Source organism: Drosophila suzukii, chromosome X, assembly GCF_043229965.1.
Source record: "Drosophila suzukii chromosome X, CBGP_Dsuzu_IsoJpt1.0, whole genome shotgun sequence".
NCBI lineage: Eukaryota > Metazoa > Arthropoda > Insecta > Diptera > Drosophilidae > Drosophila > Drosophila suzukii.
In genome coordinates this window covers 4,782,121-4,804,946 of record NC_092084.1, presented here as the reverse complement: position 1 = coordinate 4,804,946, position 22,826 = coordinate 4,782,121, and the positions used below count along the sequence as shown (strand labels likewise).

At 38.6% G+C, this 22,826-nt stretch overlaps 3 protein-coding genes across 4 annotated transcripts; 1 reads left to right on the top strand and 2 right to left on the bottom strand.

Annotated features, from left to right (window-relative positions):
• Positions 1–5,054: 5,054 nt before the first annotated feature.
• LOC139353341 (uncharacterized) lies at positions 5,055–16,743 on the bottom strand. Its single transcript, XM_070997262.1, has 3 exons — positions 15,630–16,743; positions 14,267–14,541; positions 5,055–5,477 (listed from the first exon to the last, which is right to left on the bottom strand). The coding sequence occupies exons 1-3, from the start codon at positions 15,657–15,659 to the stop codon at positions 5,468–5,470; spliced, it is 315 nt and encodes a 104-aa protein (XP_070853363.1). The 5' UTR covers positions 15,660–16,743; the 3' UTR covers positions 5,055–5,467.
• Positions 16,744–16,995: 252 nt separating this feature from the next.
• e(r) (enhancer of rudimentary) lies at positions 16,996–19,199 on the top strand. 2 transcript variants are annotated; one of them, XM_017081254.4, is made up of 3 exons: positions 16,996–17,153; positions 17,578–17,649; positions 18,408–19,199. In XM_017081254.4, exon 3 carries the CDS (start codon positions 18,414–18,416, stop codon positions 18,726–18,728), a length of 315 nt encoding a protein of 104 aa, XP_016936743.1. In that variant the 5' UTR covers positions 16,996–17,153; positions 17,578–17,649; positions 18,408–18,413; the 3' UTR covers positions 18,729–19,199. The 2 variants fall into 2 exon arrangements, with proteins under 2 accessions (XP_016936743.1, XP_016936744.1); XM_017081255.4 differs by lacking the exon at positions 17,578–17,649 and having other exon boundaries at positions 17,007–17,153.
• Positions 19,200–20,482: 1,283 nt separating this feature from the next.
• Rbm13 (RNA-binding motif protein 13) lies at positions 20,483–22,598 on the bottom strand. Its single transcript, XM_017081246.4, has 4 exons — positions 22,456–22,598; positions 22,347–22,393; positions 21,471–22,269; positions 20,483–20,762 (listed from the first exon to the last, which is right to left on the bottom strand). Exons 1-4 carry the CDS (start codon positions 22,468–22,470, stop codon positions 20,610–20,612), a joined length of 1,014 nt encoding a protein of 337 aa, XP_016936735.1. The 5' UTR covers positions 22,471–22,598; the 3' UTR covers positions 20,483–20,609.
• Between the last annotated feature and the right edge of the window lie 228 nt (positions 22,599–22,826).

Here is a 22,826-nt window from a genome sequence, read left to right as displayed (position 1 = left end):
GGACCTCATTGAAATCACCATTTACGGCTTTACAGCTAACCCCCCGAATCATTTTCTGGGAATTATGTAAAACAAATTGCGATTTACGCAGTAACTTCTAATAAAACCTTTTTAATTAGAGCCCAACCAAACTCATTAGCCAAAAGCTCATATTTCGAGCCATAAACTAGAATCTCATCAGCCGAAACCTTATTCCTGTTTAATTCCTGCTTTTTATCACAATCATGGTTAAAGGTATTCGTTTTTCCTTGAATTAATGCTGTCATCCTTGCTTTAGATACTCAAAGCATCTCAATCTTTTAAAGATCTTTAAACTTTTAATGGTTTTGTTCGCCGCAAAGGACTCAATCGAGATTCATCGTTTTTTCGCAGACAATTTCGCGAAAATTGGTTCACCTTTTGTGGGTCCCCGCATGACATTCAGAATATTTCAGAGACAGCGTCAAAAACGCGATATGAACCATGACGACAAAAAGAAGAACCAAAAGAAGCCCCACAAAACTTGACTGCAACGCCATCCAAATGGTTGGCAGTCAATGGGCCATCGCCTAGGCCTATATGGCCTATACAATGGGGGTCATTCGAATAGCATTGATGCGTCTTAACAAAGATAATGAAGTGAGGAAATAGTCAAACAAAAGAAAAGGCGTGCGATGCTTACAATCTTAGAGTGACTTAAACGAAGTAGTCAAAGTGTAAAAACAAAATACCTTAGCAAATGAATAAATTAATATAAAAATCATTGAGGTACGATTTGACATTGACATCCTTTTTTTCCTTAAGAGGGTTTATTTTTTATAGAGCCTAGTGATTAAAAAATATATAAAAAATCAATAATGATTTCTCAAGTATTTGATCCTGTGGATCTGAATATAAATTAATGTATTTAAACATTATAAAACGTATAAATGAATATAATTCATAATTTTTTGATTTTATTCTTGATATTTAAATTTCAGCTCTAAAATCAGCTGAAATCAGACCTTGTATGGCAGACAGCTGTGGAGCTTGTGCCTTGGACTCAGGTGTAGGATATACTTTGGCTATGGGCCGCTCCTCAAAGTGGCAAGTCAAGCGGAGAAGGTGCAGAGGACCAAGGACGCTGCGGCCTGTGTGATATGTTAATTTGGGCTAAACTACACACCAACGGCAAATGGCGGATGCGAGAATGCTAGAATGCGAAAACGAAAGCGAAACGCGTCCTTCGCCAAATCCCAAAGGCGAAATGTGTCATACATTCGCCAGTTAGCGAAGGATTTTACTGAAAAAAAAAAACACACACAGTATTTTATATATATTTTTTCATCTTCCGTCGGCTGTCTTTGGCAGCTTTTTAGACCCGGACATGGGGCAGTTTTGATTTATGCCACAAGATGCGACAGTCTCGAGGAGTTTATGAAAATAAATCAGTTTGGCACATATTTTAGAGTTTTCGGCATTTATTCGGTACATTGGAAAGGCGTACGATTTTTAAATCACAAGGTCCAAACTGCGATTTTTGTAAAATAAATTAAATGTTGCACACAGATAGATTTTAAATATAAGAGAAATAAGATACTATTTTTATACTAGGTATCTATTGAGCCATTTAAAGCTTGTATATATTGCTAAATAAACTTCATCCAATTTAAGATAATTTAAGATAAGACGTTTAATTTTAAATTAAATATTTCCCATTTCATCATTTTATTATTTATTAAGGTATTTAATAGTTTAATCTTACCGTTAATATATTTCAAATATTTCCCCACCACACGGTATCAAGGGGGGTATTCTACAATGATTTTGGTAAAAGATTCTTTGCGGATGCCATAATGAAAGTTGAGCCATTGTGGCACCCACCAGGACGCATTCCCGCCCACTTTGCCCAAACGCCCCTCGATTGACACGTTCGCCCAGAGACACCCATATAGATATATATATATCTATCCATTCTACCCTGAAAATCCCACACCTTACTGTCAAATTTAATGCGGTTCGCTGTTTATTAGATTTGCACAAATGGCATTTTCGGCAGTAGGTTGCGCCACTGGAAATGGAATGGGGTTCGATGTGGATATGGATGGGGATGTGAAGGTCCTTTCTAGGCGTTAAGTGCTTCGTGGTGGGGCTTTTCCAACAACAACAAAAGCAACTCTATCGGCTGCCAAAAAACCGACAGCGAAATTATTGAAAATTCATTTAAATGTCAGCTATGTTGAAGGAGCTTCAAAAAATGGCACAACATGTCGTATGCGCTATATTAAATATTAAAACGTTTACATTATTAACAACAAACAGCGGAGACAGGCGGAAGGTGCCGAGACCTCCACACAGGCGAAATTAAATTTCAGTTTGCTGCACAGAATCAGCATATTTATGAGTGTTATGAGTGCTGCGTGAGTGTTGTGTGAGTGTTATGAGTGCGAAAAGCGAACGGCAGGCCAATCCGATTGTAAATTAGAAGGCAAACATGTCCACCATGGCAAAACAACGTCGGTGAACTAAGAGAAAATTAAATCAACGCTGTCATCATCGTTCGGTGGCATTCGACGGGATCCGTCAAAACAGATTGCAGCCTTAAACGCCGGCAAAAACAGCAAAAATCCCCAAAAATCCGAAAAATGTCCGTATTTTGATTGCCTCTTTTCCCGGACCGGATATGCAGTTTGGGTTTTAAGTCCACGTTCAAATACCGTTTCCTACATGGTCAACTGTTAGGGTAGCTTCCATTGTTTAGAGAGATAATGTATAGTTTTGTATTTTGGTAATACATTTATAAAGTTCATTTTACTACATTTCCATAAATTATTCTTTAAGTTTAAATATATTACTCCCTCATTTTTATACTTTTAGAAACAACCAATCTGATATCATCAGCAGGAATACATCTTAAAAGCCAAACATATGTTATATCAGAGAACTCTCTGCAAAAACCACATAACTACCCATCAACTTATGTAAAAACAACAGACCAAGCGTCTGTAAATGTCAATGGCAAAACTGCAAAAGACGAAAGAGCTGGGGCGTAACCAAAAATATTCCTAGAGGGGGTATTCAAAGGCACAAAAAATGTAAATATGAAAATACAATTATGTTTTCTATTTCAAAAACAATCCCGCCTAGCTTACTTTTGTATACATACCAATTAAATCAAGTGATAATTAGAATACAATAATAATGGTATTTAGGTATTTTGTAAGCCATCTGAGATCTCTTTATCCACCATAAATTTAGTCAAATATGCAGGGATGCATACATCTCAGTCGCCCGACCCCCTTTTCGCTACGCCTGTGGCCGAATGACAGCGGAAATCCCTTCCGATCCTATTCGATCCGATCGGATCCGCTCCATTTCCATTTCCCTGGCCAGCCGCAAACGCGAAACGCGACCCTCCGAATATCAGAATATCTGCTAACCAACTGCCATAAAAAATCTGCGAATGCGAATGCGAATGCGTTTGCATTTGCCGCACACATCCACTCGCCAGAAGACCCTTTAAAAAGTTCATTTCAGTGTCATGTTTAAGGCTCGTAAAATCAACTCTCATCGTTGGGTTTTTCGTTCCGTTTCGATTCGCTCCGATTCGATTCATTGCGGGACAACATTGCATAATATCAATATCAATTTCACATTTCCCCCCGGCCAAGCCCTTCCGCTCATTGTTGTCCTTTGTGCGGATATTACCCGAAATGCTCCTTCATTCGCGTTCATAAGAGCACCATCTCAATCTACTTCTTCATCGGCACCCGTTCCCATTCCTCGATTTCCCCCCCATTCAGCGCATACAACGAGGATTGTTTGAGAAAATGGGAGACGTCAACGGGGCGTATGCGTAACGCTCATAGAAAGCCAGAAAGTACAACAAACAAATCCATCGAAAAATGAAGGTGAGGGAAGTAAGTGGTATGGTTAAAAAATCAGCGGGGGCTTTGGATGCATAACTGTAATTATTGATTGGAATTTTGATTGAAATGTTATGGAAAAGCGTTTTTTAACCCACAAGAGTGAGGTGGATTTTTTCATTTGTTTTAAATATATATAGATATCTAAAACATTTCTATAGGGTCTGTGAAGAATTCACTATGTTTATGAAATCACTATAAAGTATGGATACTTCTAGACACCTTTTCAAGAGATTTATAATTGTGAATTGAGAATTTTAATTGATATGCTATGAGAAATCTTTTCGATTGTTTTAAATTTATAAAGATATCTTGAAAACCTTAATGGGGGTACTCAAGAATTCGATAGTGTTATAAAATCTCTAAAAAATACCTACAGCGAAAAAAGAAACCATCTGAATTTCGTATTAAATATATTTTGTAGCATACTTCTGGGCACCTTAATAGGAGATTTCTGAGGGTTTCCCAAAAATGTATTGAAAATGTGGTTCTATATCTGCTTTTAGAATGCTTAATTTTTCTTTTAAACAAAAATATATTGGCGGCTTAAAAATTTCATTGCATACGTTCATAGTCGAACCTCGGATTTTGTCCTGCACAATTTCCTTGCGGCACAAAACGTGCTTTCTCCCCGCTTTCCACACTTTCCTTTCATTTCCATCCCCCCGGTTAACTGCTGCTGGAAATATGATTACAATGGTTGACAGACAAAACGTCGTGCCAGGTGGGAAGGTTGTCAAAACGAATACATGTCCGACCGATGCGTGCGATTACCGCGGGTGGAGAAAGGTGAAAGGAGAAGGTGGAAAGTGGAAGGCTGGGGGCTGCAAATGGAAATGGAGCACAAACAGGCGAGCAAGGACAAATAGGATTGTTTGCCTGTGACATTGAAAATGTTTAAAGTGGCATTCGAAACACTCCAGCAACAACGAATCACGGTAATTATAAGCTATGTATAACAAAAAATATATTTACCAGCAAAAAACCATGTTAACAAGTTCTTTTCATTTCAATTATAACACAAATAAAAATGTTTTCATGTCAGGGAAAGAGTGAATTTTAATTAAGCTAGCTTAGAAATCAATAACTGTTTTATATTGTAAGAAGAATTAAATTTTAATCAAGGGTAATATTAACACAATTAAGAAAACTTTATTACAACCCGCTGTGCAACGCTCTCGGAAATAATTTATTCACACATTGTTGCATTTTTAATAACCATTTTTCCGCTGCTATCCACTTAATTGTAGAATCAATTTTAGTTTCAATTTAATAATCACTAAATCCCCACCGATTCGTGTAATGCTTTATTAATCACCCGCAAAAAGAGAATAACCCAATGGTCAACTCCTTTTTTTCGTTCGCCAATCCACATTGGATTTTTAAGTCGTTAAATCCAGCAATAAAGTTGGCAAGTAAAACGTATATCACAAACGCATTAAACTGCATTAATCTTGTCGGGATGGTAAATACCTGATGTAATGTGCATGTTTGTGGTTTTATGTACGTGCGCATATATTTTCGTTAGCCGCCTTTTGTTTTGGGGCTATTAAACGACAGGTTCGTAAAAATTTTGGCTGTACTCACGTATCACTGCAACGAAAAGAAAATAAGGCAGGAAACAGGTTAAAAAGGCACAAATAAAAGGAAAAAATCAATATTAAAGTAGATGGGATATGTGTAAAGCCTAATATGCTTGGTTGGTGACCCAAAAATGCGCTTTAAAAGCCATTATCTTTTAATTTCGACATACTTCTGAATACTTTTGTTGCAATTCTCTCGAAATTGGCATATCAATTAATGTTTTTTTCTAGTTATCAAGGAACACTACATCATTTTACGTTATGTTCAAAGAGGTGACCCAAAACTGCGCTTTAAAAGCCATTACATTTTAATTTCGACATACTTCTGAATACTTTTGTTACAACGCTCTCGAAATTGGTATTTTAATTTCTGTTTTTCTTAGTTATCAAGAAAAACTACATTATTTTAGGTTATGTACAAAATGGTGACCCAAAACTGCACTTTGAAACCATAAAACTGGGTCTCTTGAGCTCCAATTTCACAGTGGCATTCCCATATATATTTGTGTCTTTATTTTCCACTAATGTGCATAGTCGTGGTCAACGTTTTGCGAGTTCACCATGTTGAAAGGTGACCCAAAACTGCACTTAAGAACCCCCATACCTCTTGTTCCCTTCGATCCTGGCCGCCTCACATTACACAGCACTCATATTTTTATTTTCCTGTTCTGTGCCGTTGGACAATTTGCCCCAAAATGTTGTTCGGCGAATGTGTTGAGTTGCTTTATAGGTGCACTTTCAGGATTTTGTCCCGAAATGGGGATCGTCTGAGCCGGAATGGGAATGTATATGTAGGTATACACCTAGATATTTTGCTGTGTGTGCGAGCGTGTGTAATAAGCATAACAGCTTGGCAACCTTGCTTTTTCTCTGGCTAAAACGACGCTCCAGGCATCACATATTTTTGCAAGCCACTAAAATGCGCGATTCAGAGCGACGCAAACTACGCAAAACCAAAAAAAAAGGAAAAAAAGGCTCAGCGAGTGGCAACAATAAAAGCAAACTCACAGATACTCACACCCACACACACGGATACTGTCGAACCGCACGCAAATGTGGGTGAGGTGAAATGTATGGGGATAAGGCAGGTCCCTAACTATCATAACTATTTCATACACTTTCATGCGAAGGGAGCCCTTTGCCACAACAGAAATGGCTCTAAATGGTTGCAAATTAAATAGAAAACATAGTTCTAAAGCAATATAATTAAGCAAATATCATGCATTTACTCTGTTTTAATTTGTTTCAAAGTGTGGCGAAAAAAGTTAACTAGACAAATTATGCTGTAATTTACAAAGGCAACATTGTTTTATCAAACCTTTTGAAAGCAAGAGAAACGCAATATATAAATACAAATTATTTATCACTAATTTTTTCAGACAATTCTTAGAATTTTATTTATAGGCAACCAAAAATATGAAAATAAATGAATACTATTTTATATTTTATTCTGTGTAATAAATATTTCAGGTTCTAAAATTCTTTTTGAGATACTTTGTCAACATTTCGGTTATTTTTTAGGCAAACAACAATCTGGCAAAATTGCTTAGAGAGCGTATGACTAGATTGCTAGGCCTGCACTGCCGAACTTTAACTTGAATGTTTTAAACAATTTCTATGCTCAAATTTTCTGGCAGCATGCAGAGCAGAAATTTCTTAGCTCCTTTCTTGGCCGCCTGCTTTTGTGGCATATTTGCCTGCGATTTTTTTGCATTGGCCCTGTTTTGTGAGCGCAGAAAGGATTTTCAGGGCATGCAGAAAGCCCGAAAATCCCGCAGGGTGAAGCTCCCAAGCAGATGCTAAAATTTCCCTGCATTAAAGCCGGGTTGCAACTTTTTGACAGCCGGGAAAAACAGCTGGAAAAGTGTGCGAAGGGGAGGGAGGAGTGTTGCACACACATCACTTGCAACTGGAAAAGTTGTCCAATGTTTTATGAGTTTTGTGGCATGTCAAAGGGGATTGTTGGTCTCCAAAGACGTTAGATGGGTGACGGGGCCAAAAAAAATGCCATAAAACAACAACACTCCTTTGTGCACTTACTCTAATGTTTATTCATATTTCATCTGTTATCTTGGCCAGGTCAAAGGTCGACCCTCAGCTGAACTTATCACAGGCAAATTTATGCCCGAGGAATGGCAGCAACTTTCGCCATTTCATTTGCATTCGCAAACAAATGATTAACTGCCCAAAATTGTAATTGAGACGCCATAAGGGTTAATGAACTCGCAACAGCTGTACAAATAGTACGAATACATCTATTGTATACATATACCTGAATAAATAATTATATTTTCTAGCACAATTTCGTTTTAAATAATTATAAATTTGGTAAGCTTTTAATTTGGATAGTTAATCAGAGCAGTTTAGCCGCTTTAAAGTTATTAAAACAAAATAAATCTCTAAGTTATCGATCTAGTCCATCAAGGCATTTAAATCAATTAATAGATTTCCAGCTAAAATGGCTAAATATATAAAAAATGCACATGGTGTCGCGCAATCTTCATTAGCGTGCGACACCTGTCTGATTTTCTGCACAATTACCCGACTTGAAATGTAACCAAAAATTGTAAATATTTACAGCCCCTCAAGGCCTGCAGGGGGTAGTTGGGGGAGGGGGATGCTGGTGGGTGGTGGGTGGTCTTGCCCTCATCCAGGTAATGGTTGACACCTCCATCAAAAGGATAAAAAGCCAACGTACTTCATTAATTTTAATTAAGCGCCCACAGCATGACAAAAACGTGAGACCGAAAAAGGCGAGACCAAAGGGACGGCGGCGACAGAAACAACAGGGATCCCTCTTGCTGACGAAAAGGGGGTCGGAAAAGGGGGTTCCGAAAAGGGGGGCAAATGTGAAAAGTGGAAAAAGGGGCCGCGAAATAGGAACTGCAAGCAAAAACCCAGAGATGAACACTTGCTGTGACGAATTTCACAGATTTCACCTATTCGCATTAGCACAAAAATAAAATCATTTCACAGGACTCACAATAAAATAAAATCCAAAGTCTGGTAGTATTTATATATACAAATGGGAAATATTAGGCACAGCTTTAATAAAAATAATGCTATCATATACTGCTATGGATTTCCTGGTTTCTAGTAGATAGTATATTTATATATTCAGAATATATTCTTTGACAAACGTAGAGATTCTGGTATATTTCCAAAAATGGAGGTGCCATTAAAAAGACTAATAAAATTCTAAATATTTTGTATTCACTTGTACCTATAATATCGGGAACATTATATTTATGATGTAAATGTACTTGGATCATCTCCAACTTTATGAAAGTGAGAAATGCAACGCAACATTTTTTTTATCACTCCACAGTATCTACTGGTTAACCTTCACGGGTTTTCTCAGAATATGAAATACATTTGGAGCGCTCTATTTCGCCAGTTTCTGCCTCCATTTGGGTTTTCAGTTTCTGACTTTTGCCTTATGAATTTTTCAAACATGCAGACTGAGGCTGCCAACAGTCATTTCGACTTTCTGGCCAAGCGAAACCGCAAAACTTGAAACATTTCTCATATCGCCGACGGCCCTGTTTTGTAGGCTATGCAATAATAAAATGGGGGTTTTTTGGGCATGTTAAACCTATTCGGTTGAAGTGTCTTGTCTGCCGCAAGAAGTCGGTTAAAGGTCAGAGGGCAGAACCAACAGGTTAAGGAGGGAAGTACCCAGTGAATTGGGCCGTATGAAGAAGTAATTGAGTGCAATGCTAGTTTGGCTTCGGTTCAGCCGGAGAAGTAAGGAAAGTGCTTTGGGAGTTGTCAAAGGAGCAGAGTTTTGGCAACTATAAATTAAATAAGCCACATGGGAATTGAAGGAAACCAGAAATAAATTGATTTAACGCAGTAAATACATTTTTAAAAAAGCTGTCAAAGAGTATGCAGTAAAAAAAGACGCCTTTGTTAGTGATATGTGAACAATATTCAGAATTACGTTAATATTATATCACGTATGATTGAACGTGAATTGAAATAAATTGATTTGAAACAGTAAATATGTTTTTTTTAAAAAGCTGTCAAAAAGTATGCAATAATAAACGGGCTCAAAATATATTGCTGCATACTTTCAGGCACCTTTGTTGGTGATATCAAAACACTATTCAGAAATATGTAAATATTATTTGTTTTGAACCGAAAGAACAATACTTCAATGTCACGCCGCCAATCCAATTACTGTTGACACTCCTCGAACTGACCATAATGCATAGTTCCAGGAAGGAAGCCCCAAAAAGCAGGCAACACATAATCGAATTATCGGGACCATAATACGCAATACTCACTAATCCAGCATTTCGATGTCCTCCTCGCTGTCGCCCTCGTCCTCGTCGTCCAGCCCCTCTTCATCGTCATAGAAGCGGGCCTCATCGGCGGCATTACTGCCCCCGAACCGCTCCCTACTCCGTTCCCCACTCCGCTCCCTCTCCCTCCCCCTCTCCCTTTCACGGTTCTGCATTCCGTTGCTGGTACTCCGACCCCTCGACGTGGCCGGGGAGTCGGACCCATCCCTGTTCCGGCGATTCCGCTGCCGGTTCCGGGTGGACTGGACCGTCAGACCGACGCCCTGCTCCAGTTCCTCCTCCTCCTCGTCGCTCTCGATCTCAATCTCGTCGAGATCCCGCTGGCTGATGCTCCGCTCCGGCATTTCTCAACGATTCTATTTCAAATCACTCTCAAAAAAATCAGCGGGATATGGTATATGGTAAATGGTATATCCAAAAGTGCTCACTCGCGTGTTTTTGCGAACTTCTATTTCTTTCGAAACTCTTGTGGAATTGTCTTGACTTTTTCCCTGTATGAAACCACCCAAGATAGACTTGCACCGAACGCACTCGAAACTGCAATTGGCGATGAAAGCGCGTTGGCTAGCCTGCGATTGGCAATTGGCACAGAAGTCCAAAGACTTGCTGGGGCTTCACATCGCGAGACCTTAGCCAGAGGTGCTGGCCACGTCTCAAATGGCTAATTCAATTAGGTTCTGCTCGGAATCGGGGAGGAACCGGGATCCGACCACCCAGTGCCCTCGTAAAATACTAGATAACGAAACTGTCCATTGACAGTAGTACATACTATATTATGTACCTATATCTAACGAGTATAGTATAAATGGTTCAAGGAACAGAGGTCCTGAATGATAAACTCAAACATTATAAGCATTAATTAAGGTGTTTTTAAATTTGTATTTTTAAAATTCATGAAATATAGAAAAATAGGGGGAAATAATGACACAAACTTGGATCCCAAATGGGAAATCTGTAGCTTTTACAGGTCCTCAGATCTATAGCGGTTCGTAGCCACATACCATCTTCCAGTTTTTGAGTACAGGGTATGACTTCGACGGGGTCACTTCAAGAACATTTTGCACTTTGTTCGTTCGGCTTGTTCTGCTCACATTTCTCCCTTCGAAAGGCAACAACAAGGGCCGAAGAAAAGCAAATAATGCTGAAATGGGTCAGCGATTTTCGGGGGCGACATTGTGACTATAGGAAGGAAGCCCTTCGCACGTGCTGCTCACCTGTGATAACTGAAAGCGAGGGGGGGTGTGCGTGGGGGGGGGGGGGGTGATCAGGTGGGCACATAGGTGACATCCGAATTCGCCACGTCTGCAGGAAATGCCTTACTCAATTGAGGTAATCAAGTACTCGTATTACTTAAACTGTGATTAAAACTATTTTCTGTGACGGCTGCTTGGGAAATTGATTGGCCATTTGAGGCGGTGATTACACATTTTTGAGAGAAGAAAAGGACAAAACAGACTAGGTGGATTTAATTCGAATAGAAACATTCAAGGAGCACTGGGAATTATTTAATGTAACTTATAATACTCTATTTCAAATTTTTATGAAAATCGTAATATTTATATTACATTTAAAATAAATGTATAATTTTGCTGCATACAATATGGTATCGTTAGAAGTTTTTTAACTATATAAGTTTTAATATTTCCACATTATACAGCTTGGATTTTCATGGGATTTCTATCTATTGATTTTCGAGGCTCGCGTGATTTTCTTGCAGCCACTAAAATTATTAGTTGGCAGTAGCGGAATTATTGACAATTATTGGCTTGGCTGCGCTTCCGCCAATTCCCCCTTTTTTTTACCATCTCACCCATATATTTCATTCCACCCAGCCCATAAAACCATAAAAAATTTAAATGAGCTGAGCCCGCAACGGGCCCGATTTAATGAGCCATTTCAATGCCGCGGAGCCTCTGGAATTGTTTCTCGTCCAAAACAGGCAGGGAGTATCAACATTTTTTATGCATTTATCCGAACATTTGTTTTTAATAATGCTGTAAAATAAACAAAGCGAACAAACGAAAGGAAGAGAAGTTGTTTGCTATCTTCAAAATCAAGCTTTAAGGCAAATAATTTAAGTGGATGCCTAATTAATCTCAAATTCGTTCATTTCGCTAAGCGTATTAATTAGTGCCCACAGAACATGACTCAAACGGTATAAACTTGCGTTATTTTTGACATTTCAAATTGCCAAACATAAATCTGTCAGCTTGACAAAGTGCTAAGCGAATAATTTAAATCTCTGATTACCAACGACTACAATGCATTAAATGACCTCAAAATCTGTTTGTCGACCACCAATTAATCCTCTCCTCCGACAGCGTTGTGCCAAAGTCCCAATTGGCGTTGGTCAATTGTTTTCCCAGAGGCCTGGCCAATTCACAGCCAAAAATTCCGGCCCAGGGGTCATATTGCCAATTATTTTAATGCACATTAATTGAAGTCGTTGCACTAACGATAATTTCAGTTTCTCATGTATTTGAAGCGGGGGAAAAACAAGTGTCGAACGCAAAAAGTAGCTGGCTGATGGATTGCTTTTTGCGGAGCGTGTGGCCGACGGTCAATGCCAAGGGCACGAAACTTATGCCGGTAACTGTGACGAAAACAGCCGGCGACGGTCAGTGGGTCTATAAAAAAATGAATAAAAAATACAAGAAAATATCGAGACACGGCTGCGAAAAGGTGTCAACTCGAACAACCTTCAATGGCACATAATAAAAATCTGCGGCCAAACCAACCCAAAGAATCGACCAGAAAGCGGAAGAAACAGGAAAACCAAGCAATCTCAGTAGCACCGAAATATGGGTGCTCTTTAAATTGATTTAATATTAGGTTAACTTATTTTAATTGATTAATTATATTTGAATAAATTGTAAGGAAATGGTTTATAAAAACATAAACCCATATTTTTAAGCAAATATTTCAGTAAAATGTAAAAAATTTCAACATTTATTAAACAAAAATTCAAAAACAATAAATTTCTCGACAAAGGTAACTCATTACTATGGTAATGCCATATTTTTAGAAAATTCCTTCTCATTGTTATATTTATTTATGTTGGAATACGCATTTTATGTGTACATTTGATAATTAAACCCGCATTTTATTGTTAAACGAGGCAGCCAACCAAAAAACCAAAAAAACAAGGAAATCAAGCATTCAAAAAAATAATTTGAGGGTAATAAAGTCAGATGCTCTGCAGGGAAATAAACAAAAATATAAAATTAAAAAAAAGTTTATTGATTGTTAGAAGATTGTTAGAAAATTTGAAATACATTATTTATTATGTTAATAATTAATCAATTAAACTGGCACAAAAAACATTTAAGTTTTTGCGTTGATTCTAATCAGTTGAATGGCCTTTAAACCAGCGAATTCGGCTAACCAATTCTCATGTTTGGCCAAAAGGCAGCGACCAAGTAAGTCAACGAACAGCATTCCAAATGCAGAATAAATGAGGCATAAATATAAATCCACCGAAAGAGGTAGCCCCAAAAAATAAAAAATAAAACAATAATCATAGTTAAGCGCCCATATAGAAATGCGAAACAATTAGGCGAAATGTAGTCAAACACAAAAGTCGGCAAACAAAACACTCGTAAAATGCAGCAACAAAAAACCCATAAAAATAAGGAACAACAAACCAAAATAAATAAACACGCATAACGATTTTTTGATAAGAGCGGACAGTGCGGGTCGTGACTATAAACTTGAAGCAGAGTCGCATGGAAGAGCTCGTTCAACGATTAATAAAACACTTTGTATGGCCACAGACATAAAATAACATTCAATTAATTCATGTACTCGAAGTAATACTCTTCTTTTCAATAGCTAATTTTTCTTGTTCATAAAAAAATTATATCTAGAAAATAAAAACTCAGGGACACACCTTAAAACCAATGACAAAACTGCTACAAAGTCGTATGGAAAAGATGAACATTTTTTGCACACCTTTGACGATAATAATGGTGATGTTCCAACACATCAGGGGCGCCCACTTTCTTATCACCTGAGAATGTTCTTCACTTATCGGGGCTCTAAAGCAAACACTCTTCAAAAACGAGCGTTAAACACGACAAATTATTACAGATGCCCAGACAATGGGGACTCGCTAAAGGTCACTTGAAAGCATTGTTGAACAAATAAATGTAAAATGAAAATAATTATTTACGAAACTTGTTTCATCCTATATATTTAAATTCAAGGGTTTTTTAATCAAATGTGCAATATATAAACCTCATATCTAATAAAATATTTAAACGTATCCAATTCAAACTTTTTAAATAACAACCAATCAGCTAATAAATAAATACTTCAAAGTTAAATAAGGTCAATGAAATTCCCAGTCATAAATATTAATTAGCTAGCACCCCATCTCTTTCTCTCCTCCTCTTTCTATCTCTTTCGCGCACTCCCAAACAAAATGGAATCAAGTTCAAGGCCAAGTGCGATATCGATCGCTCGCCATCTCTTTCGCACCCGAGTGACTCACCTGCTGATTGGGATGAAGCTGCGCTGCTGCTCCTCTGCCGGCGTTGCGTCGCCGTCGACGTCGCCGTTGACAGGGGCAGGGGCAGAGGCAGCGACCTCTGACGTCACGGGGCGGTAGATCAAAGGTTTCACGTTGTGCTCGAAATCGTCGAGGAAGACGACATCGTGGACGGGAATCAATCGGTGGTCGCTGACGTTGAAGTGCAGATCGCGAAAGGGACCGTTGAGAAGGCAGCGCAGCGGTGACGTCACCAGCTCGGCGTCATCCGGATCTAACTGTAAAGGATATGGGGAAATTGTAGGATAATCCACGGAAATACTCAGATATAAGCAAGTAGGATCTATCTATGATTTTAATTTCGCATTAAAAAATCTTAAGAATGTGTATACCCTATTGGATCGCATGGTATGATGATATGAAGATACTTCAATAATAAACCTTAATCTTTAAATATAACTATATTCTTATATTTTTAACTTTTGTTTGTTAGCTCAGAAATACTCAGATATTATACTGCAAGTTATCTATGATATTCATTTCGCTTTAAAAAATCTTAAAAATGTGTGTACCCTATAGGATCGCTTGGTATGATGATATGATGGTACTTTAATGATAAAACGTAATCTTTATATATAACCATATAACAATATTCTTGTATTTTTCATTTTTGTTAGTTAGCTTTTTGCTAGTAAAACATAATACTGCAAAAATTAATATTTAATTAATTAATATTTACTTAATTTATGTTTGGCGATAGCCTCATAAAGATAAATACACCGCAATAAATCTTATGTAAACAGCAGATAAGATTCTGATAATTATCACAAAATATTTAAACATGTTAAATGTCGCAGCTGGTAAATATCCTACATGGTGGATTTATTCATTGTGATTTGAAATTTTTAAACCTTAGCTTTGTTTGCCAATTGGTTTTATATGTTGCACAACATTTATGCTGGCCTATAAAAACTGTATAAAATATAAATATATTATTGTTTCGTTGTAAAAATAAAAGCATTTTTGTATTTTCCCTACAACTGGTTATGACAAACAGAGCCTGAATAATTTTTCAATTTTAAATGAAATACTCAATTTATATGCAGAAAACGTAAGCCACAACAGAAATCTATTTACTTTGTGGTTTTAAATGTTAAAAATAAAATAAGGCAATCAAATGAGCAATAAGATTAAATATAATTTCAACAGAACAGCAAAGTTATGGGTGCCTTAAAGCATTTAAACCATTTGCCTCCAAACTTAAAGAGTCTTTAGTGAATATTCAGGATCCCTTAACCCACAAACCGATTTAAACAATGGGTACTCCCCACTTGGGAGGGGAAAACTTAGAGATGCACGTTTTTACCTTGATTTTGCCATTGGCCGCTGAGAACATTGAGATTTCGAGATTTCAAAGATAACAGATGAGCAACAAATCAAATAAAATGCACAAGACACACAGATACAGCCACCCACACATGGACGATGTGTGTGTGTGTAGAACGCGGAGAAGAAGAAGAGCAAATTGGACACGCGTGCGTCGCGTTGGTTGAATTTTGACTGCTTTTTCGGAGCTACTTTTACTGCTCTTTCCGTGGTATTTTCTTTGTTATTTCACTGACTTTGGGCCTCATTTACTCTGTTTTACTCTGTTTAATTCATCTCTTTTCTCTTCCATTGCACTATTCACCATTTCATTTGTTTACTTATTTATTTCCCCATTTATTTAATTTGTTTGATTTTCTCTTAATTTTCTTTCAATTGGAACGACGCACACAAAAACCGAAAAAAAAACGGAAAAAAACCCGAACCGCACTTGCACAATTGAAAATAACAACAAATTTATGGGATCGCGAAAAAAATCGGGCTGCTGCGGCTGCGCCTTCACTTTTCACTAAAACAAAAAGCACGTAAATAAAATTCAGACGAGATTTGCTTTTTTGTTGTTGATTTCTTTGCCGATCGCTCTGCCGCCGCCGACTGCGCTGCCCGCGTCGCCGCGCTCTTCCAATTGGTCCAATTGGGATCAAACAGCTGGTGGCAAGTTGGATCGCCGATTGCCGCGGTGTGGCAGCCCTGGTCGGGCAGCAAGGTGGCCAGACTGTCCGAGCTAGCGATGGCCGATAGGTGCTGGTGATTTCACAATCACAAGATTTAGTTTTTACAAATTTTATGCTTATTTTTTAATTTCTTGAAAATGTTATAAATTGTGATTTTTTGCTAAAACATATATATTTGGTAGTCAAAATGTACTGAATCGTCTTTAAACTTTAGCCCTCAATAAACTAGTGTTTGGAAAAAAATTTTGTTTTGGTTCATATAAATTTCAATATTTACTATTTAAGCTTAGTCCATTTCATTCAATTTAACAACAAGAATTGGTTTCCTTACAATAACAGCTACATTCGTACACGATTAATATGCAATTGAAAACCAAACCTGGCACATGATTCTTGCATCGACTTACTAAGTAAACATTAGTAAATAAATTTAATTAATGACTTAAAAAAATAAATCTAGTTAATTTAGCTACTATCATAATGTCATAAGCGACATCTGTTGTCGTTTTTATAAAATCCAAACGATAAGGCAACATTTTTAAACACTTTCAGAACTGAAGTGTTTGCATGAAAATCGTGCGTGATTTGCTATCTAGGTGAATTATTTATTGAGTATATTAAATGCATATAAAACTAATCGCTATCTCTCGATTAATTAGTCACGCAGTCACGCGACCTTCTCTAGCCGCACTCTCGCTTCCCAGCACTGCCGCCACCTGCGCTTTCCAACACTGAAGCTGGCAAAAAATAAAAAACCCAAGCGTTGAATTTACCGAGTCGCCGTCTCGAATCAGCATAATTCCACAGCCATTATTCTCAATTCCGATCGGGTGAGTGCAGCACCAGGCGAGGGCAATGGGGTTTAAGTAAAAACCGGGTTAAACCGGGGATAAAAGCAGAAAAACAATTGGGCGCATACAGTTAGTTACACACACGCGGCGGCGGCTGTCCCTGTGTGTGTGTGTGAATGTTTGTGTTTCACTAAAGCGGCAAAATCAAGCCAATAAATGTGGAAATACGTGTATTTTCCGGGCAATCAATGGTTTTCCTAGATTAAATTACTGCACTCTCGCATTTAGTGGGCGTAATTTACCATTTAACGGTAGCAAATTGGAAAATAAAAGAGCAATTGGCCCGCACATGTATGCGAGTGTATGGGTGTGAGTGAGATGCGTTGAAGGAAACATTTTGTTTCTCTTTCTTTTTGCATTGTGTTTTTCTATGACTCCTAATGAAGTTTTTCGTGTTTTGCAGAATCGGCGAAAAATAAAGACACTTCGAAAGTCTCGGAATTCATAGGACTTCAGAATAAACACTGCAATCTAAGTATGGGACTGCATTTCGTTGCTATATCATTGCGAAGCATGTTTTTGGTGTAAACATTAAACTTGTTTAAGAAAGGCTTCTTTGTATACTTTAATTTCATTTATCATAAACTCAGAAAGTTTCTAGGGAACTACCCACATAAAAAGTATAAAAGATCATATTTCCAATTTTTACAGTCAACCCACTATTAAATTTCTATAACATTTTATTTTCATATTTTTAAGTTCGATTTATAAGAACTTTTCCTGAAACACACGAATCTTAAGAATTTTGGTACCATGCAGATAAGAAAAACGATGACGAATCTTTTATTTTAGTATGTAGCTATTAGGATTGATAAGAATACCTATAAAGGAAATCAAATCAATTTAATATTATAAGACCAATGATCTTATATACATAGTTATTTATAGTGTAAATGTATCCAAATTCTTTCAAACCCTTAAAAAACAAAGTATACTCAACATTTGTAGAATTATTTATCAATTATTTTTGCACAAATTTGAACTTAACTAGACGAATTTGTGGAAATTAAACCATTTTACTAGAAGTTTCGATTGAGCAATTAAGTTATTATTACTAAACTATCTTAAGAAGTAAGAAATATATCCCAGCAATCTTATAGCAAATGTATAAAAATTCAGTCTAGCCTTTAAACCTGCTGCATTTCCCAGTATTTTTCTTAAGCCCATTGTATCGTATATAATATAGTATATGTTTCCCAAGCCGTATCACTAATGTGTTGCCTTCCCCTGCAGATCACCATGTCGCACACCATCCTATTGGTTCAGCCGGGCGCCCGTCCGGAAACCCGCACCTACTGCGACTACGAGAGCGTGAACGAGTGCATGGAGGGCGTGTGCAAGATCTATGAGGAGCACCTGAAGCGACGCAACCCGAACACCCCGACCATCACCTACGACATCAGCCAGCTGTTCGACTTCATCGACACCCTGATGGACATCAGCTGCATGGTGTACCAGAAGAGCACCAACACCTATGCCCCCTACAACAAGGACTGGATCAAGGAGAAGATCTATGTGCTGCTGCGCCAGGCGGCCTTTAGTCCCAATGCCTGAGGAAGGCGAAACCAGAGAATACCAAATAACCAGATCATAAACTAAGGAGAGGCATCAACTGAGGAGGACGACAACACAGGACCACCATGCCACTCGGAGGCGATGGAGGCCTCGCAGGGGGGAACGCTGCTGCTGACTACACCCACATTACACCGACTACGGACAGCAGAAGACAATGCAAACACAAAGAGAACGAGAAACTGTTTAACTTAGAAATGGAAAACTTACTTTACACGTGCTAATATAATGTATATACACCCAACAACTGACAACTGTGTGTTTTGAATGTGCCCTGGACCATGTTCACTTTTGTTGTACGGCAGCCACAGACTAAGGTGTTCTTTATAGCTAGCAATCTGTTGTATAATACTCTATGGCAAGCGTTTTTTTTATGTTTCCTATGCTAGTTTTAGTCTAAAGTGTGTCGAATAATAAATCAACGAGACGTGTCTCGTCCGGATTTTAAATATATATTTATTTGTATTGAAAGATCCAAATGGGCAAACCCTGCAATCTCTTTCAAAGCCAGAAATTCAATCTAATGTGAACCGAAACCCTTGTAATATCTTTCTAAATTTTATAGTGTACTTTAGTTTTGGCGCCAAAAAGCTCTGATCTGTTTTTTCCTTAATTTTAAACTTCATAGGCAATAACTAGCAGTCCGTAAAGATGCATAATAACTTAAAAAACTGCCAATCAGTTCGCCCATTTAACAACCGATGTTTCTACTCATTTAGCTCTCCATCTGTTAGAGTAAATAATGCCGTACTACAAATGAAAACCGCCACTCAAAGCTGAAAGGTTTTCAAGATTTTTATCCAGTGGCCGGGTAGTAAACCCCGATTATTCACACCTGTAGGTTCTGCCGTGTTTTTATGGCCAGTTTAAACAAAACAGAACCTTTGGCCGCAAATGCGGAATGACCTTGGGATGACAAGGGGCGGCTCCCAATCAAAACCCATACGATCTTGGGTTGGGCTGCGGAATCAGAATCGGTTGGCTGCGCTGCAATGAACTTGGCGTGCGATATTTAATTAGCTCCGCGACAGCAATTTTTTAAAATATATAGTAGCCGTCCGTAGAACGAACGATATGTGGGGTATCGACCTTATAGATGCTGTTTAAAGGCTTTGTTGAAAAAAGAGATATGGGTTTTTCCAAAAAATAACCAATTCAGATTTAAGGATGGACCTATTTGTCCTATTAATATGAAATTGGGTATACATATGAGAATTAAGATTCAGACCTTGATTGATATGAAATTTGGTATATTGATAAGAATTGAAAAACTCAAGAAACCAATTAGATCTTCTTATTTATTTGATACAAGAAATCCGTTTATAATTAAAACATTTCCTAGTAACCAAAATATTTTTCGCCTTAATACAATGAGTTGTTTATTACAAAAAAAAATAGTCAGCCTATGCATTGTAATGTTTTAAGGCGAACCTTTAAATGTACCTAATTTAAATGATCTACAAAGCTAATTTGCCCTGCAACTCCATACAGGGTATGTAAAAAAGTATTGCTCTGGCTGAAATTGTTTATAGTTTTTATAGAATATTTCCCAAACTGGTTTTTATATTGCATTGCTGCCGCGCCGTTCAACCCCCGTGTGTCTTAACCCCCGACTCACGCACTTTCAATGTCAGCTAGCACGATTTTGGTCAGAAGGCAAAGCGAGCGAGACAGATGCACCGTGGGATGCGATGGGATGCATGGTTCCATTTTTGGGAACAGAAACACAGACAATATGCATTGGTGTTTTTCATCTTGGGTTTTATAAAATACTATTCCTAAGCGGCATTACAAACGTAGTTGGCTAAACAATAAGCGCTAACAGCTAAGTGGGGGTGCTTGGGGAATATAGTGTGGACCTGGCTAATGGCGCAACTGGCCCTGCGCCTCCTTCTCCACTTCATACTCGTACTCCAGCTCCAGTTTGGGTTTCGAGCGGCTGCGACGACTGGGCGCCGGCGATTTCTTGTCCTTCTTTGATTTGCTGGCGGCTTTCTTGGCTGGCACTTTGATGTCCTATTTGCGATTTAACGGCTTCGTTAGTTCGGATTTAAATTAATTGGATCTACGATTTTATTTGGCAACTTTCTGGAGCTAAATACCTTACGCGCACTGAATGAAGACCGCGCAACTGAATGAAAAGCAGCGAACGCTCGAAAGCTCTCACAGCAACTCAGTATTCTAAGCTCTAAGCGGTCAGAACTCGTTTGCTATTTCTAATTATGGTAATTTTCGGTGGCTATCGTAGGCAGGATTTTGGAAAAGTGTATGTCCAAGCTCTCGCTTTTTATGTTCCATTTAAGGACTTATCAAATATCTTGTAGTCTTAAGGATGATTCGAAAATGTTTCTATTTCTAGAAATAAGTAGTTGTGAGAAGACAACCATATTGAGCAACAGCTTAAATTAATAAAACCCTATATCTAATATATTGAGGTAAATAATGGAATCGAGATTTGGGAATTGATGAGATATATTCAATAATGCGAAACTATTGCCGAAGAAATCTAAAGTGATCAAGATTTCGTTTTAATCACCTCAAACAGCACCTAAATAATCTATTTATCTGTACAAAAAAAGGTATAAACTGGCGGCTTTTTTTAAACCCCCAACACTTTACCGAAAACCCTTTTTTATATTAGAAAAAACCTTCAATACTACACCTATCACGTTCTAGGACTCCAAAGAATTGCCAAAAATCGGTATAAATGAGCAGAAACACTACCTCAATGTCATCAGCATCCGGATCATCGTCCTCGTCGGACTCTGCGAAGTCGCTGCCCACTTCGACCTCCTCCCGCTTGCCAGAATCGCTGTCGTAGTCCTCATCGTCGTCGTCGTCCTCCTCCTCATCATCCGTGTCGGCCTCCACGAACTCCTCGTCGAGCAGAGACCTCTGCAGCTCGACAGCCTCGCGGGAATCGTCGGCGTCGGCGTCCACCTCCATCTCGCGCTCGTGCTCCTCCTCCTCATCCTCGTCGTCCAGGTCCTCGTCTTCCTCGTCCACCCGTTCCGCCTCCAGAGCCTTGTTGAAGGCGGTCTGTGAGAAGTTGTAGATGTCGCGGTAGGTGCCGTTCTTGAGACGATCCATAAGGGCCTTCTCGATGTGGTTGTCGATCTTGGCGGCCACCAAGGCCTTCTCCTCGCGTCGCGCCTCCCGCCGCTCGATCTTTGTGGAGAGCGGGACGATGAGCTTCTGGCGGCGCAGCTTCAGCTTGCGCATTCGCATCAGGTATTGGGTGATCTTGAGGAAACGCTGCTTGTTCTTGGCAATCATGTACTTGGGCCAGAAAACCAGGTTCTCGTTGATCTGTTCGATGGCCTTCTCGAAGTTCCGGGACAGCTTGATCCGCTCCCACAGCTTGCTGGGCATGTGGGACCGCTCCGCCGTCTTGATGAACAAGTAGATGATGCCCTTCTCCTCGCGCACGGTGGCATACTGTGAGTTGGCCAGGGGACAGGTTCTGCGGGTGCAGAGACCCGTCAGGTTGTACTCATGCCGGCAGAAGGTGCGCGTGTCGGTCCTGCGGGGGTTTGAGTACGATGTATTAGTGTATTTCAAACATTTATTTCAATATTTAGCAATCCAAATGCAACTCACTTGACTTTGTGCGAGCAGAACGACTTGTTGATGATGCTCCAAACCACCTGAAAAATGGATAATGAGATTGGATTACTGACTTCCTCGGTTCTCCTGGTTGAAAACTCACATCGTCGTGCTGCATGGCGGCCCCGAATCTCTAAATCACTCGCCAAATTAAACAAAAACCAATTTAACTTCGAACACGTGCAACTTTTTAAAGTGCACCACCTGATATCGATGAATTCACAGTGGACCACATAATATCGAAATACCAAATAGGGATGTGGAAAATATATCAATATATCGATATTTTCAACTGGTACATCGAATATCGCTATTTTATTAAAATATATTTTTCATGTTTTATAATTTATGGTGTGGGAAAACCGCCACGCTAATTTAATTTCATTTCACTTCGCCCCTGAAATTAAAAACGAACCAGTCCGGAATATTGATTTTACGTCACATGCTTGTCCGTCATGCAGCTTCGCGTGTCAT